General features: G+C 49.3%; 6 protein-coding genes across 6 annotated transcripts; 5 read left to right on the plus strand and 1 right to left on the minus strand.

Moving 5' to 3' along the window:
• Nucleotides 1-803, plus strand: BDW43DRAFT_255708 (uncharacterized protein). Its single transcript, XM_032039868.1, has 2 exons — nt 1-515; nt 610-803. The coding sequence occupies exon 1, from the start codon at nt 104-106 to the stop codon at nt 488-490; it is 387 nt and encodes a 128-aa protein (XP_031894079.1). The 5' UTR covers nt 1-103; the 3' UTR covers nt 491-515; nt 610-803.
• A 643-nt stretch (nt 804-1,446) lies between these two features.
• On the minus strand, nt 1,447-4,614 carry BDW43DRAFT_294578 (tetratricopeptide repeat protein). The gene is made up of 2 exons (XM_032043959.1): nt 2,220-4,614; nt 1,447-2,164 (listed from the first exon to the last, which is right to left on the minus strand). Exons 1-2 carry the CDS (start codon nt 4,605-4,607, stop codon nt 1,826-1,828), a joined length of 2,727 nt encoding a protein of 908 aa, XP_031894080.1. The 5' UTR covers nt 4,608-4,614; the 3' UTR covers nt 1,447-1,825.
• Nucleotides 4,615-5,246: 632 nt separating this feature from the next.
• On the plus strand, nt 5,247-6,206 carry BDW43DRAFT_316988 (uncharacterized protein; the record flags this gene model as incomplete). Its single annotated transcript, XM_032048431.1, has 3 exons — nt 5,247-5,352; nt 5,434-5,837; nt 5,889-6,206. 3 exons carry the CDS (start codon nt 5,247-5,249, stop codon nt 6,204-6,206), a joined length of 828 nt encoding a protein of 275 aa, XP_031894081.1.
• A 381-nt stretch (nt 6,207-6,587) lies between these two features.
• Nucleotides 6,588-8,847, plus strand: BDW43DRAFT_324087 (ankyrin repeat domain-containing protein; the record flags this gene model as incomplete). Its single annotated transcript, XM_032049881.1, has 5 exons — nt 6,588-6,621; nt 6,793-6,796; nt 6,972-7,071; nt 7,162-7,523; nt 7,569-8,847. 5 exons carry the CDS (start codon nt 6,588-6,590, stop codon nt 8,845-8,847), a joined length of 1,779 nt encoding a protein of 592 aa, XP_031894082.1.
• A 1,176-nt stretch (nt 8,848-10,023) lies between these two features.
• Nucleotides 10,024-10,794, plus strand: BDW43DRAFT_316991 (uncharacterized protein; the record flags this gene model as incomplete). The annotated part of the gene is made up of 3 exons (XM_032048432.1): nt 10,024-10,205; nt 10,255-10,526; nt 10,637-10,794. The coding sequence occupies 3 exons, from the start codon at nt 10,024-10,026 to the stop codon at nt 10,792-10,794; spliced, it is 612 nt and encodes a 203-aa protein (XP_031894083.1).
• Nucleotides 10,795-15,639: 4,845 nt separating this feature from the next.
• On the plus strand, nt 15,640-16,657 carry BDW43DRAFT_324088 (SUR7/PalI family protein; the record flags this gene model as incomplete). Its single annotated transcript, XM_032049882.1, has 3 exons — nt 15,640-15,780; nt 15,833-16,396; nt 16,454-16,657. The coding sequence occupies 3 exons, from the start codon at nt 15,640-15,642 to the stop codon at nt 16,655-16,657; spliced, it is 909 nt and encodes a 302-aa protein (XP_031894084.1).
• Nucleotides 16,658-16,842: the final 185 nt, after the last annotated feature.

A 16,842-nucleotide genomic window follows, 5' to 3' on the forward strand; every position in this document is an offset into this window, starting at 1 on the left:
TGGTTGAAAAGCTTCGGTTTTGTTGTTGACGTTATGTTGAAATTCGTGCATCAGGTGGGGCCGTGCATCAGGTGATCAACCACGGTATTTGATATGGTTTGGAATGAACTCAGACCGTGATAATGTGCCCCCGCTCCTCACACAACTCATCCCAGCAGGCCACTGCACCTGCCAATCGTCCACTTCGTTTCAATGCGCCGACTGCCTCACCTGTCTCGCCTCGCCATCACCATCGGAACCAGAGCACCCTGCAACTTGGGGTTTCCAGTACGGACGAGACGACCAGAACCTAGGCCTAAGCCAGAGTCAGTGCCAGGCAGCATTCCTCGGTCTCTTCCAGGACATCCACCGAGGGGTCGAGTATTGGAAGTCGCGAGGAGGCATATCAAGAGATGATCTGAACATGGTCCCACTCAAAGATGGCATGGCCCGCGCCATCATCTCCAACGGAGACCTACACGCCGAAGGGCGGGTGGGGCTGCTGACCTAAGAGACGGCTACCACACAAATATTTTGTATGACATGTTTGTTACGCCCGGGTATTCGGACAAGAGCTCTATGAGTGTTAGCTGCCTTGCGTAGCGTGGAGACTAACCCTGAACAATGAAGAATCCGATATGATTCCGTGATGGTGAACGGCGTTGGTTCCGAATACGATCCTATCCAGGATCCGACAAGATGACCTAATCCAAGGTCCGTTGAGACGCGATACTGTTCCGTGGATAGCTCAAGTCCAAAAGGCCAGGCCTACTAAGTACGTATACTCAGTAGTTAAGGAAGTGTGAACAAGTCGAATACTAACTTGATACCTAAGGTGTATCCTAAGTAACAATTGTAATTGATCACGAAGAACTAAACTAAGTACATGAATGAGTGTCCTTATATATCCATCCCTGGGGCTCAGTGGTAGCTGGGTTGGTATATTGATATGAATCTATACGAGACACGTGATCGCTCTAGTGGCTTGGCCGGATCACCAACTCTTCAGCCCCTGAAGGCTTTACCCATTAGTAGGAGATAGAGGAGAGAAGAAGCAGTCAAGATAGTTGATATAGTCGTCCATAGAATAGAGCACCTATCCGAATGGCATCCGGTCCTCAGTAGGCTACGTACGTGTAGCTGATACAGCTTCATCCTGCCCATCTTTCCCCTGAGATCACAACACCTATATGTAGTTACTGGAAAACAGAGAAACTCATTTTGAAAATGGGAACTTGATAAAACCCACGATTTTTGTTGAATTAAAAGGATATCTTGCGGATTGAAATGTATATTATGCGGATTAAAATAGATATTATACGGATTGAAATGGATATGCCGCAGATTTACATGGTTAGAATGGATATAATGTGGCTCGTTTTGAGGCTATCTGTGATGATCCTATACACACTGGAAAGATGTATTATTCATATCTAACGTGGCGATCTAACGAAACATCAAATGTAGAGAAAGAAACAAAATTCTATCATACAGGAACTGTGGGATATCAATGTTGTGGGAACTGATCAACAGTGAATAAAGCATTTGGTGCCTCAGGCAGAGTTTAACCTAAGGCCCTGACAATTAGTAGCTTTCCTTCATAGTCTAGAACATTGATTTCAGAATTATGAGAAGGCTTAGAATACGAAAGGCATGCAGGGACGTATGCATATACATAGCTTGCTTGATTGGCGGGTTGGTAATCAATGGCAGGAAGAAAATTCGAAAAACCGAAGTAAAGCCGATGCCAAGGCGAGATTCCTTGCGTGTATGCAATCGAGAATGCACAGAGCTCATAGTGACCAAGTAAGTATAGCGCAAAGCGGCAGTACCCAACATGTTTTGCTTAGTCCCGACCGAGCAATCTCGTCTGTCTCTCTAGGAATAGGATCCTGGGCCGGTCCTGTTCAGAGCCCAATAGTTTTCCTGCAACGGATGGCTCAAATTCCAAAGGGCCCTCATTTATTGCCCAATGCTCTGTGTTCTCGATTTTAGTATGCTCATACCATGAATGCAGATTATATGACCTTCGGAGTATCTGTATAATCATGACTTCGATAGAACACCATGCACGATCGTGGTAACTAGTATCGACTAGGCTAATTACTGCATCACACTGTGCAAGGTTGAGAGGGAGGGCGGCAATTCCAGACAAAGGGTCGTCCTGGTCGATGCACGCCCAATCCTGGATAAACATAAGTACCTATCGTCTCTTCGAGAGGATGGAATTCAGAACTTACCAGCCAAATTCCTAGCTTCTGTGGGTTTATGGAAGGGTGAGTATCTAAGAATGCCTCTATTGCTTTGATCATCCGGCAATATTGGGTATTACTGGTGTCATCTGGTGACGTTACACACGCTGGATCACCATTGATCCAGCGATATGATATAAAGATGATATAATCTGGAGCAAGGTTGGGTTTTATATCGTGATAGTTCTGTGTCAGGCCGTGGTTCGATCGTGGAAGTCTACCATTGTGCACGAAGTCCAGGTACCACACAAACTTGAGCCCGTCAAATATATTGATTCTCTCTTCGTTTGCTGTAAGTGACGTGGTATACACGCGTCGTAGATGCTGCAGTTGATTTGCATCATTGCTGTTTTCTAGAAGGACAGGCCGCAGACTTTCCTGGAACACCTCCCGATAGCACTTTCGAACTCGAGCCTCTCTTTGCTGCTGTAAGAGCTTGTCGTCTGCTTGCTCTCCAAGCTGTTGGCGAAGCCCATCAAGAACAACCTCTTCAGTCTGCTTGTCGCCGCAGAATACAGCGTAATCCAATGCACTATAGCCCTGCTCGTCGATAAGGTCCATGTCGACTCCAACCTCCACCAGTTCTTGTAAATATCCCAAATTCTCATTCGAAGGCTCTTTGCACAGTGCCATAGCGGGAGTACACGTCCCAATCGGATTGAACTGCCGTAACGCTTCCTCAAACTGCCCATTCAGATGCAAAGCGCGCCCATAGAAAAATCGGGACATTGCAACTACTGTAGGGTCTTTTATACTGAGGGCGGCTTTCACGGATTCTGAAGCCGTGGCAATCGCGTCTTTTGTGAGACCACAGGCAGTGTAGCAGAGTGACAGTCGAGACAGTCCAACCGTCTCCCAGATGATGGCTTGGTATTTCTTACCCGATCCCACAAAAGCCTTAATGGATCGAGCTAGCTGGATACGCTCCTTCAGCTGGTCAATGGCTAGAGGCAGTAAATCTCTCGAAAGCTGGTAGTTTACCATGCCCAAGTTCCCGATAGAACGGCACATGGCATGTTCTAGCTTTAGCTCCCTTGCCAGCTTATACTGAATCTCAAACTCTCGCTTCGCATCTTCAAGTCGATTCATATGGCGATAAACTACCCCCATCTCTCCATGAAGATCGACATGCAAAGGTGTTGAGCCAAGCATATTCAGCGCGTTTTTCAGATACTCCTCTGCCTTGTCATATCTTCCAAACTGTCTAAATGTATATCCTAGCTTCCCTAGCACGATATGCTTGTAGTTTGCTGACTCTGGCAAGCGCTCTGCCTGCCCACAAAGACTGAGAGCGTGGCTGAATGACCGCAATGCATGTTCCCACTCAGCACGCTGGGCATGTTTTCCTCCCTGCTCCATCAGTATTTCCCACAATCGAACCGCGTCTACCATGGTCGCTAGCGCTGCTGGTATGATGCCACCAGGATCGCGCAGTTGAGTGGAGGAGCCAAGATCCTTAGGACCCAACACTGGTGCGTCTTTCACAAACCCACGAGATGCGTCAAAGTAGAAGAGCGTGGCGTGCAGGGTATCAGGTAAAACTTCTGTGCGATGGAATGCAGCGGCCGGAATCGAGTAGCTCATGTTGCGCGTGTGAAGCTTTGAGCCCATAGCCGTCACTCGCACCAAATTTCCAGTATTCTCGACGGTAGATGATATCTGATGGATTTTATATGACTCACTGGGACTTGTTCCATCTTGCCAGACTAGCCTATATTCCGCATGGGTGGCTGCTGCATAATCTGTCGTCGGGTGAACATCGAATGTATGGTCCACCCCGGCACCAGCGAGGATCCAACTCTGTCCAAATGGCTGATGAGAATGAACCGCAAACACAGAAGACCCTCGCTGGCTATCGGGTAGCCACACATGAAGCCGAAAAAGCTCCTCAATATTGCCGTTATCCACTATGCTGCAGAGTGGAACAGATAGGAACCCTTGTGCGCTGCGGGATGCCCGGACATTAGAATCTCGAAACAGGTCACTGAGAAGTGCACCTCGTATCATGTTCCATACTATGGTTAAATCTGCGTCTGAGACGACCGCATGGCTAGAATTCTCTATCCTTCGACCGCTTTCGCGAAGAAGAGCAATTGCGAGGACAAGGTCTGCTACGTGTCTTATTAGGAGCTGGTTCTTCTCATTGCCACAAGAAAAATCCGAAACTATAGCAAGCCAATTACTGAGAGGAAGAGCCTGGGCAACATCAACATCGGTGCATCTGTTCACACTTTCCATTGGGACACCGCAGGCAAAACACCGAGTGAGTGGCTCATAGCTGCTCTCGTCTAATAATGTGGCCGCTGCAACTCCCCCGAGCACCCTCAAGAGCACCGAATTCGTAACCTTGCAATTTTCCATAGATAAAGCTGCCATGTTTAAGATCGATTGATCGATACTTCAGCTGTGAGTCTTACAATCAAGGTAAGCAGATATCTGTTAGTGTGTTCATGCGAACCCCGCATGAGGCTTACATTCCTTTCATTCATTGGTGGCTTTCGTAGTCTCCACCGGCTATATACAGTATATTGTTGATTGGCTGCGATATTTCTAGATCTAAATAGAAAGTTCATTTACCTTTTACATTGCAATTTTCTAGGCTGGTTTCTGAGCGCAATAGTGTTAGCCCTTCTGTACTGTATTGCCTATTTCTATAAGTGAGAAACTAAATTAATTCTTCGTTCAACCCCTTGTCGATACCCAAGTTTGAGACATCCTTCTTTATAACTAAACCAGAGCTGCTTTTCTCTTAATCTATTTATTAGTACTTCGAGAAGATTGATAGAAATCCAGACCAGCACCGGGTCCGTCGTACACTACTCCTTCGCCTCCAACGGGCCGGCTGGGCACGACGTTTCGCGCCCACAGACCTGTTCCACCTGCCAGGCCGCCATAACTGCCTTGTCCCAGCATTTGCGTGAGTGCCAGCAGCCCTGTCCCGAGTGGCAGGTGAACCATCAGCGCTTCGGGTCCGATGGGGAGGTGGATCGCAGTGACACCCGCTTCCTCTGGACCATGGCGCAGCGGGCAGGAGGGCTTCCCGTGCAGGGGGATCCCCCGGGCACCTTCCGGTCCAGCCTGGCCCAGACAATTGTCGCGGAAGTGCTCCAGTCTCGTACCAGTTAGCCACCGTCACTGGTTGGTGGGTTGACCGGCCTGTCACGTCACGAGAAGGCGGAACGGCGGTGGTCTGCCGTGACAGGACGCAGTGGTGCTCTGGATCTGACCAGCACGTGGCAGCGAGTGGCACAGATGCCGCTGGGCGGGGTACCCATGGGATGGGAACAAGCGGATCGATTGCTTCAGCTGACATTCAACATCGCATCACCTGCGGTCTTAGTGGGGATCAAGCGCCAGCTGTCACATTTGCGGGCCCGAGAGCACGATACGACGCGTCCCTTTGGTCGCAGCGCGGCGGGCGTGTTTGAGGCGGGCCTGTGGCACAAAAGCAATGAGCAATCGTCTCGGATTGGGCTTGCGTTGACCTGCTGGTATGTCCACGATCTGCGCCAGCAGCATAGCCAGAGGGGCTGCCCAGACCTGTTAGGCCAGACTGTCAGGGACATCATCCAGGGCCTCCCAGCGGACGCTCGGGATTATCGTCAGGTAGAGGAGAAGGTCAAGGAGTGGAGCAAGCGGGCATAGCCGTGGAAACAGCTCGCGCGTATCGCTGGGTCTCCTAACATTCTCTGCTTCCTTTCCCAAGGCGTGGGCTACTTCTCCGGCGAGGAGGGATCGTCCATGACGGACTACCGCATGCTGAAAAAGACCCAGTTTGAAGCCATGGAGGCAGTCCTGCAGCAGTTCCGGCCCCGGTTGCTGCAGAATATTCCCCCGGATTTCTTCGAGATCTTCCTGTACAACCGCCTGCCAGCAGCCCGGTTTGCGTTCGAACAATGGATGGACGAGGAGATGCTGCATGAGCCTCTTGATTCCAGCAAATTCGACCACGCTTTTGACCCGCAGCCAAGTTGACCTGCCCTTTGTAGCTCTAGCTTCAGATACTCGGTCAGTGTTAGAATGAGTGTCCTGTAGAGGAGCGTGGAACATCCCGCGCGACTCTGTGCGTTGATATGCTTATTGATCTGTGAGATACAGCCAATACTTTGGAATGTTGCAGCATTAATTACAATATCGTACTGTGCAGCGCCTTATAAGCCATGCCTGAATTTGAATTCTTCCACTATGAGTTTCCTGAATTCTAGACTGTTCATACCAGAATGCGGCATCCGGCATCTGGATCAATCTATACTAGCACGCGGTAGTAGAAATCTGAGCGGCACTCCCATGCATTCTAGATGTAGTGGTAGTGTGAGATAGCATGGCAGGGGATTGCAAGGTTGCTTGCTATCAGCCATGTGTGTGGGAATGGCCTTGGCATCCAGAGAGAGTGCGTGCCCTCATATGGGGCGTTGCCGCTGCATACCATCATATGGATTTACGGTTCTCGAGACGTTAGTTGTGGGACTGATCTACAAGAAAAGCGCAGCCTGGCTCCATTAGAGACAACGCCTCTCAAGAGATCCTTCGGGGTATATTTGTTCTTGCCGATGCCCACAAGCTAGGTACGCGGACGCCACGGTATAAAGATATCGTAACCCAGCTGCTTCGAGGAGTCAACAGGCCCATCTCGGCGTGTGTATCTTCCTAGAGCCTCGCTTGTACCTCCTGGTGTGCCCACATCTCAGCCAAGCTCCCTTTTGCACGATCCCAAGAACACCTACCCCCTCCTCAGACCAGCGTGCTGCTGCTGGACCTACCGGGTGAGCTCTTACTTTGTGTCATGGACCATCTGGAGCGGGCCAAGGACATCCATTCTCTGTGTCTCACCAATTCACATGTATATCGACAGCTGTTACCGGCGCTCTATCGCTTCAACATATGATTCCAAAACCGCTCGGCGCTGCCCTGGGCAGCGCGTTATGGTAAGCTGGAACTTATCCAGACGATGTGTGTTTACCGGGCCCGCGTCAATGTGTATCTCCATGGCTACACACCTCTTCATTTTGCTGCAATGTTCGGACAGGCACCCGTTGTGAGATGGCTGCTCTCGTACGACGGCATCGATGTCAACTGCCGCGGCGAGGGTTTGGGCTTGACCCCGCTTGGTGTGGCGGTGCGGAAGAAGGATGTAGAGGTTGTTCAGGTGTTGCTTTCAGACGCCCGTACGGATATCAACGCGGGAAGCAGGGACAACAAGACACCGCTGCTGGACGCTATCAAGCATCGGCACCTCGTCATTCTGCGATTGCTTCTGGCCGATGCGAGAATTGAGATGCATCCACAGGGCTAGTCAGCCTCGCCATTGCTGTACGCCATGCGCAAAGACTTCGGCAGCGGCGGTCGCGCGCTCCTAGCGCATGGCGACATTGACATCTCAGCACGAGACTGGAAGGACCGGACGGTTCTGCACTATGCTGTTCTGCACAACGACGACGGACTTGTGCAGCTCTTGCTTCAGAAGCAGGACCTTGATGTGAACACGCAGGATTGGCATGGTATGACCGCCCTGCACCGTGCCATCATCAAAGCCAATAGACGAATCGTCGCCCTGCTCTTGACACGCAGTGACCTTGACGTCTCGATTGCCGGCTACGATGGGCACTGGAAGATATACAAAGAATCGCCACCATTATCTGTGGCTGTTGCCCTCCGCAGGTACCACATCTGCAGGCTTCTGCTGGAAGCCCCTACGGATGCCGATGTGCGCACGGCCAGCGGGAATTCCCCCTTACATCTCGCCGCAGGCATGGCGGATCTTGATTTGCTCACGCTATTGCTCAACCAACCGGACATCAAGCTAAACAGCCGGAACGACGACGGGTTCACAGCTCTGCATGAAGCCACAACTCGCGGGTACCTGTCCGTTGCCAAGCTGCTCCTCGCTGCGCCAGGGGTGGATGCGAATGTGGGAGATACATGCGGGCAGACCGCACTCTGGTGGGCGACGAAGCGCTCTGACGAGATTCTGACAAAGCGACTGCTATGCGAAGACGACCTCGATCTTAATGTTGTAGGCCGGGATGGATCAACATCCCTCCATCATGCGGTCCAGTACCGGAACCGAACCATAGCACGGCTACTTCTCTGCGAGGAGAGACTGGATATCAATGTACCGGACATGACCGGTTGGACTCCACTTGTGTGGGCCGTGCATCAAGTGGACATTGACATGGTCAGACTTTTGCTTGCAAGAGACGATCTGCAGCTGGATCCAATCTTCGCGGGAAACGCATCGGCACTGGGCCTGGCAGCGGAACAAGGCCACACCAAGATTGTGATCTTATTCCTCGAGCACCGGGATCGCTTGGACATTAATCTCCCAACCCAGACAGGCGAGACCCCGCTATGCCGGGCCGCAGCAGCCGGGCATCATGATGTGGTCGATCTCCTCCTTCAAGATCCTCAGCTGGATGTCAACCGGGCGGACCTCATTGGACGCAGTCCGCTGTGCTGGGCGGTGTATGCAGGACATTTCAACATTGTGAGACGTTTGCTTCAGGACAGAAGAGTCGTGATTGAAGGGGATTACTTCCGGCGACCAGCACTGGCGGCCGCTCATGAGATGGGACATGCAGAAATTGCTGATCTTCTTAAAGCATATAGACACGGATGACAGGTGGTACCGGCATCCTGGTGAGCGTGTAATCTGATCGCTATCGGGCGACTCCTGATTACAGTACTACATGTTATCATTCGGAAACTTATGTTACATGACTGATGTTAGCCAGAGCACAATCACTTGGATGCAATACTCAGAGCATGTGTATGTTACTCGTAGAAGCCCCCGCCTAATCCAGTCAGACCTTATGATATAACCTTTTTCTTTTTCGTATCAGTATTTATCTCTACTGGACTAGGTAGAGCCAGCGTGCAGAACTCTATCTCGAAGTACAGGTACGGCTTTGCCGCTCTCAGTGAATAGTCCCAGAACGGACCGCAGCCATAATATATGCTGTACTGGTAGTAATCCTACACATCAATCAACTGAGCCTAGGGGAGGCAAATGGTTGATTGACAAACCGTCAAGTGAGCGTCAGGTGACCGGTCACGTAGGACGCTCACTCATGCTACTCATCATGTCTGAGCAACCGTGGCTAGGTAGAATCGGTACGAGGAGCAAGTCTTCGCTCCGTGCTTTCTGAACTATCACATTCAGTGCTAGTCGCAACACAGCTGCTTGCACTCGCTAATGCAGACGTCATGTGACTGTTTGAGATGCTGTATGATTCCTGAGGCTCCTGTATTCCCTTCAAAAATTGACTAGAGATAGTTGCTGGCATCACTTTCTGCTTCTCCGGTCTAAAGGAATTGACGTAATGACCCAGTAGTTGTACGGCGAATGTTCCCTTGACTCCCCCCATCATTGGCTGGAGGCGGTAAGCGATGGGTTTCTTTGCTGGAAGGAGTTAGCGTACTACGCAACGTGCGCTATTACATATCGAGCTTAGCGCACTGTCCAGATGCCCTAGTCTGCTACTGCAGCATGCGTCCAGTACTCCACCATGCCCAGAATCCCTTTCAGCTTTTGGAGATTTACAAACATTCTCTCATATCCATGCGAGATGATATTCAGCCCAACATATAGACGTTAAGCGTCGTGTGTCCGTTCAGTACAGTATCCACAACTTACTCTTTATAAGGGGCCAGCCGGTAACACGTGTACCGGGCCAGCTCATGAGTACATCAGTACTTGAACAACCGCGGTATTTTCATCCATTCGACTTTGCACCTTCTATATACTCCCATCCTCTGGGCTCGCCCGATTCAACCGTAACATAAGAGCTCAGCAATGAAGGCGGTCATAATCCCCAGAGATACAAAAGTGTATCGACCATCAACCCTACAGAACCACGATTCTGGTGGCCGTTTGCGGTTTATAGCCAGCCTGGACACCGCACAGGATGACCCTAAAATAGCAAGGCAGGCATACAGCGGCCGTTTCCTCAACCCAAGGCCTAGTGAGTCTATCTCGTACGCTGTTCCCTGATTTGACCGCAGGAATATGCTGACATGTGGTCAGACATATGTCGAACACTGCCGCAAATTTCGAGGCTTCACGGCTAGTATCTGGGACACCAAAACATGTGGAGTGTAATCCATCGTTCGGTATATATGTTAGAACGCCCGGCACATCCTGCTTGTTCGCAAGCGCTCTCGACCACGCAGAAAGACTGGAGTGCTTCGTGATCACGAGGCTGGTATCTAAGTATCTCCAAGCCCATTTCGGAAAGGACCACCACTATTGGCCTCCCAATGTCCGGCGCAAAACACCGCTTTATCTTAGTACGGAAGGTATGTATGTATATCACATGTTTGTGTTCTCGCCGAGACCAAGCTCTCTTACAGAGAGCGTGGCCTGTTTATTACGGTGACTTGATGTTGGACCTGGCTAATTGGTACAGAGAAGAAGCTAGTTCTGTTGCACTGGTTCCATAGAATCCCAGTTGAGTATCTGGTGAGCGCTCCTTTTAATCAGCATGCCACGTCACGACTGTCGTCAAGGATACTGGAACGGCTGGAGGCTGCCTGCCTTGATTGCTCATGTCGCATTCAGAACTAGGACCCATGTTATATAAGTATGAAATTTGTAATTGCCTATGGTACAGTATATTGTGTGCACGGCTTTCCTTTCTGTTAAGCATCCACGTCTTTCATCCTCTCAGGGGGAGACGTCGGTGATAGCATGTGTCGTAGAGTCGGCTCTTTTGCAAGAGCGGCAAGATAGGGAGGTGACAGTGTTCTGGACGCTCAGTGTTATTCCAGAATTAAAATGTATCTCTCTTGATGGCGGCTTGTAGATGTGGCAATGCAAGCAGCTCTTGAAAAGCCCCCTGGTTGGTATATCTCCGCTGACGCCTATAAGGTAAAGTATCATGCCTAACTCCCATATTTCTCATTCTAATTGCAACATGCGATCCGTCCATATTCACGGTCGATCAAGGCCAGTCTCGCATGATTCCTTGTTGACTCACTGAGCCGTTGGTCGTACCTGAAAGTCATAGACCAGAGCGAGATTTGTTGTCTATCTAATCTCCATGCCTTGACGGGAAGAGCAGACAGTAATTCACTTCTCGACGTGGTTGGTGTGAAGAATGAAATACGATCCACCACCTCTTCTGGAAGTTTCATGACGGGAAGGGCTGGCACTGTACCTCCAAGCGAATACCGCCAAGAAGGTCTCGCACGTTTGAGCTTGGAATGGAGCGGTTAAAGGAAAATAGGATCAGATATCCCACTTGTACGTATAAGCTCTGGTAGTACTACATAAGCCCATCAAGCTGAGTTGTATGTCATGAATAAAAGGGTACCATATCTTTAGTGTTTATTGTACTTCTTATTCGTGAGGCGGGGCCAAGGGATAGAATTGAAGGAGGCGATTCAGACACGCGATGAAAGGATTGCCCAGAGAGGTAAAAATGATAACCGCTGCGTTAAGCTGCACTCTCGGGTAGGTACGTCAATAGACTATTTCACCGGACTCTCAGGACTTGGGTCGTACTCCCCCAGCATATGGCTGGATGCTGGCCATGAAAAGGGTCTGCGTTGCCTTTCTAGTGGGGCCCGCCCGCAGAGAAAGTGTATTTATCGGTTAAACAATATATGTGACGTAGAGAGTGGCACGGAAAGACAACGTGTATTTTGGAATGTGCTTGTTATCCATTCTACTTCCTTTCATAGAGAGTTTCTTGATGGGAAAATGCGTAGATGGGCCCTGCCATCTGCCATCTGCCAACTGCTGACCACGGCGAGCAAAAGCTCGGATCAGGACCGAGTTCAGCAGTGGTCTATAGACTGGGGCCCCTTATGTAGTAGTGGCTGGTTTGTAAGTATCAGTGGTCACCTGGCTATAGTACTTGGTAACTTCCAATTGAACCATGGTCAATAATCTGTGAATGCTATATCCGGTCCCCCTTGTCTTTTCCTTAGTGTGTTTCGGTCGTCAAGCTGTAATTAGTGATAGTCGCATTATAGGCATTCGTTATCACCCGTAGGTGTTTCTGGGCAGTAGTTTCTCTTTGGTTTTTTTTGGTTTTTTTTGTTTTTTTTGTTTTTTTTTTTTTTTCCCCTTTTTTTTTTTTTTTTTTTTTTTTTTTTTTTAAAAAAAAAAATAAAAAGACGAAGACAACTATATGTTTTTTTTTTTTGTAGTTTTTTTTTTTTTTTTTTTTTTTTTTTTTTTTCCCCTTATGGACGGCCTTTTGCTACATGACGCCTGAGTCTCCGTGCGTTGCGCGGTATGATAGCCTTTTACAAAGCCTTCAAAGATGCCGTACCGACTTCCCCAAGGTCTTCTGAAGGTTTAAAACCGGGCCCTCTATAAGTGTATGGATAAAGCCGTCATATGAGAGCCTTACTAGGCTGTGTAAAGCAGACGGCTTGGCATGAGCGGATGCCAGTGTGAAGTCTGGCCGGCGTGGTAGCGACTATCTATTTTAAATGACTATACTGAATAGGCGAAAAGAGCGAATGCATATAGCCGTGTTCGGCCAAGCTTTGTCTCATATTTGAACAGCAACTACAAAAGGAAAAGCACTTTAAAAAAGTTCTTGTATTCCTGCCGACGTGTTTGTACGGGTCTTGTAATTCAAAATGTTCTCGAGGGCAGCAGAACTGGCCACTGGCTCCGGCAAATATGACACGATACTCCGTATTCGTCAATGAAATATAAACTGACTGAAAGAAGAGAAATGTGTAAGTATGCGTTGGGCTTGATAGATTGCTGAAAAGAGAGACAATTCCAGAAGTTATTGCTATGAGGTGCTGTAAGAGTCCGCAACACGACCGTTGCGAGTATAGGTGCTATTCACTAAAGGTTCAATCACATGTGGGACGGAAAACTGCAGCAATGAATAAGGCAAATAACAAGAACAGTGCCAGAATCTCTGTGACAGTCGTTTTCTCTTCCATTTCGGAGCAGGTGTGACATTGATGCGGTGGGGAGCCAAACGGGTTGATTATTTCGTTGTCGTTCAGCCGGGGGTCGCCAGCGAGAGAGTAGTATATCGGCATGTCTCTTTTCTCTTTTGCAAACCAGAGAGCAGACCGACCGTGATTATCCTTCAAATTGACATTTATTCCACAATGTTGCAGGAGCGGCTTGACCATTGCCAAATGTCCTTTGCATGCCGCTATGTGAAGTGCGGACCAACCGTTGTTGTCTTGTGCATTGGTATCAACCCTACCTCGTCGCAGGAGTAGCTCCACAACTCGCAGACGTCCTTCATCTGACGCTTCATGAAGCGCGGTGCACCCGTAAATGTCCTTCCTATTGACATCGGTGCCACGATGTTGCAGGAGCAGCTCGACAATTGGCAAACGTTCATTATATGCTGCTTCATGAAGAGCGGTTGACCCGTGTTTGTCCTGCGCATTTACATTGATTCCAGGAAGTTGCAGGAGCAGCTCCACAACTGGCAAATATCCTTTCCCTGCTGCTATGTGAAGTGCGAGGAACTTGTCGGTGTCTTGGCATGCAGCATCTGCTCCGGACGCAAGCAGCTTGCTAACGGCAACGCAAGGGCACTTGTAGGCTGCCCACATAAGAGGAGTATTTCCCGGTCTGGCATCAATGTCGGCATCATTGTCTCGAGAGAGCTGTGTAGCGGCTACCCGATGGTCTTCACAGGCAGCTAAGTGCGAGCATACATCAGGTGTAGAAGGATCCTGCATAAAATCATGGTCGCAGTTCTCTTGGCCCATTCTGGTAGCTGTAACGATGCAGACGAACAAAGAAGTATCTGACCAGGTCCTTGCCGCCAAGCCGATGAAGTGCAGGAGTTGTCATGTTTTATATCCACTGACGCTCTTATTCTGTTCCCGATGACGCTGTTCTTTAATCCCTTGAAAGCGACTTTTAGCGGTATGGTATGACCCGGTCACATTCCTGGATTACTCGATATAATATCGTTTCCCGTATAACCGGTTGCTCCAAGATGACGGACAATGCTCCTTGGAACGTCTGCTGGGCTCCTAAGAGACCACGTGGTAGTCCTCAGAGCACGGTCTCTTTTACATTGTACGTCTCTGGTCGGGAGAGGCCATTTGCCAAAAACGTCTCCGCCACTGAGCTACGACCCACCCTCTCTTCTCCACGAACATGTCTTGCGTCCCACAGTCAACCCAAAGAAGAGATAGGGAGAGGGCAGGGAAGATAGGAATGGGCAAAGTGTCTCAGCGGGACCTCGACCAAAGTTATCAACATCACCGCCAACATATAGCCAGTCCTGATGATGTTGTTGAGCACCATTACTCCATCCAAACGTGATCTGCTACACAATATATTTTCCAGAACGCTTCAGAACGCCCACACTTCGTTCCCATTAACCGCCGTTCGGCTAGTGTTTCAATTCTGAAATCTCTTCACACTGATGGAGGTAATCTCGTACAGTCTCCCGTATGTGGCCTCGAATAGCGTTGCCTGCAGAGGACTAATCCTCCTTGGTCGTCTATGGCTTGAACCAAGTCAATCAAGATGCTTCCCATAGCCAGCGTCCGGCCTCGCTCTTCAGAATAATTAGCAGGTAGCTTTCTGATTATTCCGAAAAGCGTCGAGTGAGAAAATACTCCTGTAATCGCGTGTGCCCTCGTAAAGATAATACCTTTGGAGCTCCCTAAGCCGGGTGCACTCATGTGCATATCCATTACCACGCATATAGCTACATAGAACATCTAGGACTGTATCAGGCCAGCTCTTCATACCGATCATCTCCAGTCTTGGAATCTTTTACAGACATACGGTAACAATCGTCTATAACATCGTCAAGACCTAGGCCGCAGTTGTCATGTCTGGCCTATGGGTTGGGTGTCTGCAGGAACAACTACACAAAAAGCTCACCAATCGACTCTACTTGCCATACCAAGTGCAATCAGTGATTTTACGGTACAAAGTGCTACACATAACCGTATATCAACTCGCTCAGATAGAAGATAACTGCAGCAATCCAGAATTGACTGGCAATCAACAGGGCACTTTCGTATAACTGACATCCTCAGTCGTTCCATAATGGTCTGTGAAGAGGCCAGAATAAACAAATCAAGACTCCTGCAGCTACTGAGGCGTCAAAAGCCAAACCCACTGATAAACCACGGCGTCCTTGTACAAGCAGCTTCACTCTTGCCTCGCCTTCCCCACGGCTAAACGGGAGTCAGTAAAACAGAGCCTGGCGCTGATTGATATGCGCGTAGCTTTAATCTACTATATATAATCTCCAGCGCAAAATATATTAGACCAACGTGTCCACCCGTCCAGTCCGAGGATCGTTCACCTTACTGTAACGGCCACTCGCTGGTTGAAGCCAGAGTAGGACTTGACACATACTCCAGGACAACCTGTCTTTTAGGTCTGGAAGGCCTTCAAGCTTTGTACCAGTCTAGTAGTATTTCATTTTACAGCTGTTCAGAGAAGATGCCTCGGTACGCCAGTAACTTCGGTCACTTGGGCTCCATTAGTGCGTTGTTACTTTCAATTGCGGTATTGGTATGTTTGGCAGTGGTGTTTGTAGGCTGCACATCTTCATCCTCTCCTCCGGGTCTATATTTCATGAAGGTGGGCCGATGTATTTCTTTCGCTCATGATGCACGTTTACAGCTCATAAAAGGTCAATTTAAGCGATTTTCCAAACCTCGGCGACCTCCGTCTTCGCCGCTCCGTCGACTTGTCCGGAGTCTCCTCAAGCATCACGGACGGGGTTTCAAATGTCGCCAGCAGTGTCGCAGATGGCATGGATAGTGCAGCTTCTGAAGCTTCTACTGCCGTTGAGGGTATCGCAACCAAGGCTTCTACTGCCGCCGGAACGGTTGTGAGTCAAGCGAGCGATGCGCTTCGGACCTTAGAAAAAGAACTCCAGTCAGAGCTCCCGGCGTATTACACCGTCGGCTTGTGGGGCTACTGCGAAGGCAACGATACTCAAGTCGTCTCCTGTTCCCGGCCAAGCATATCTTTCACGTTCAATATCTCCGGCATTCTGAATTCTGCTTCGACAGAGATCGATGAACTGGTTTCAAAAATCGACAATAAAGTCCTCACTGGATATCACGACGTATCGAGGGCGGTTATTTGGTTATATATCTCTGGCTTCGTCGCAGCGACCCTTACAGCACTTCTGGGTATTAGGAAGACGTTTTTTAATGGAGGAAATAAGCTGCTCCTTACTTTCTGCGTGGTATTTCTATTATCATTGGGGTCGGAAATACGAGAAAGGACTTGCTAACTGTTCCAGCTTTCCTTGGCCCTTATCATGTCTGCAACGATCGGCGTAAACGTCATATACCGTCTGAACACTTCCGGGATCAATACAGTTCTGGGCAGCTTTGGCGCTTCAGCCAGTCTTGGAACGCACATGCTAGCCGCTGCTTGGCTTGCATTCGCATTTTCCAGTAGTGCCTTGTTGATCTGGCTGATCCAGTCATATTGTTGTAGCTGATCAGGCACAATAGACTCAAAGTTAGCAGTCGGCGGATTCGCTCGAGCTAGAGGCATCCATAACAGGTGAAATCATAGTCTTTGCAGGCCAGCTCCTGCGTACAGTTATCGGTATGAGAGTGGCTAAGAATTCATAGAGTCAGCATATCCTCAACAAGGTCTCGATGGAGTAGCAGGAGTGGTGCA

This window comes from Aspergillus alliaceus, assembly GCF_009176365.1.
Source record: "Aspergillus alliaceus strain CBS 536.65 unplaced genomic scaffold BDW43scaffold_93, whole genome shotgun sequence".
Classification (NCBI taxonomy): domain Eukaryota; kingdom Fungi; phylum Ascomycota; class Eurotiomycetes; order Eurotiales; family Aspergillaceae; genus Aspergillus; species Aspergillus alliaceus.

What these genes read in the sequence shown, in the direction of transcription:
- BDW43DRAFT_255708 (XM_032039868.1), top strand. Translation starts at nt 104, where the DNA reads ATGAACTCAGACCGTGATAATGTGCCCCCGCTCCTCACACAACTCATC.
- BDW43DRAFT_294578 (XM_032043959.1), bottom strand. Translation starts at nt 4,607, where the DNA reads ATGGCAGCTTTATCTATGGAAAATTGCAAGGTTACGAATTCGGTGCTC. An exon ending in AGAAGCTAGGAATTTGGCTG is followed by an intron (nt 2,165 to 2,219) that starts GTAAGTTCTGAA and finishes ATGTTTATCCAG; the next exon opens with GATTGGGCGTGCATCGACCA.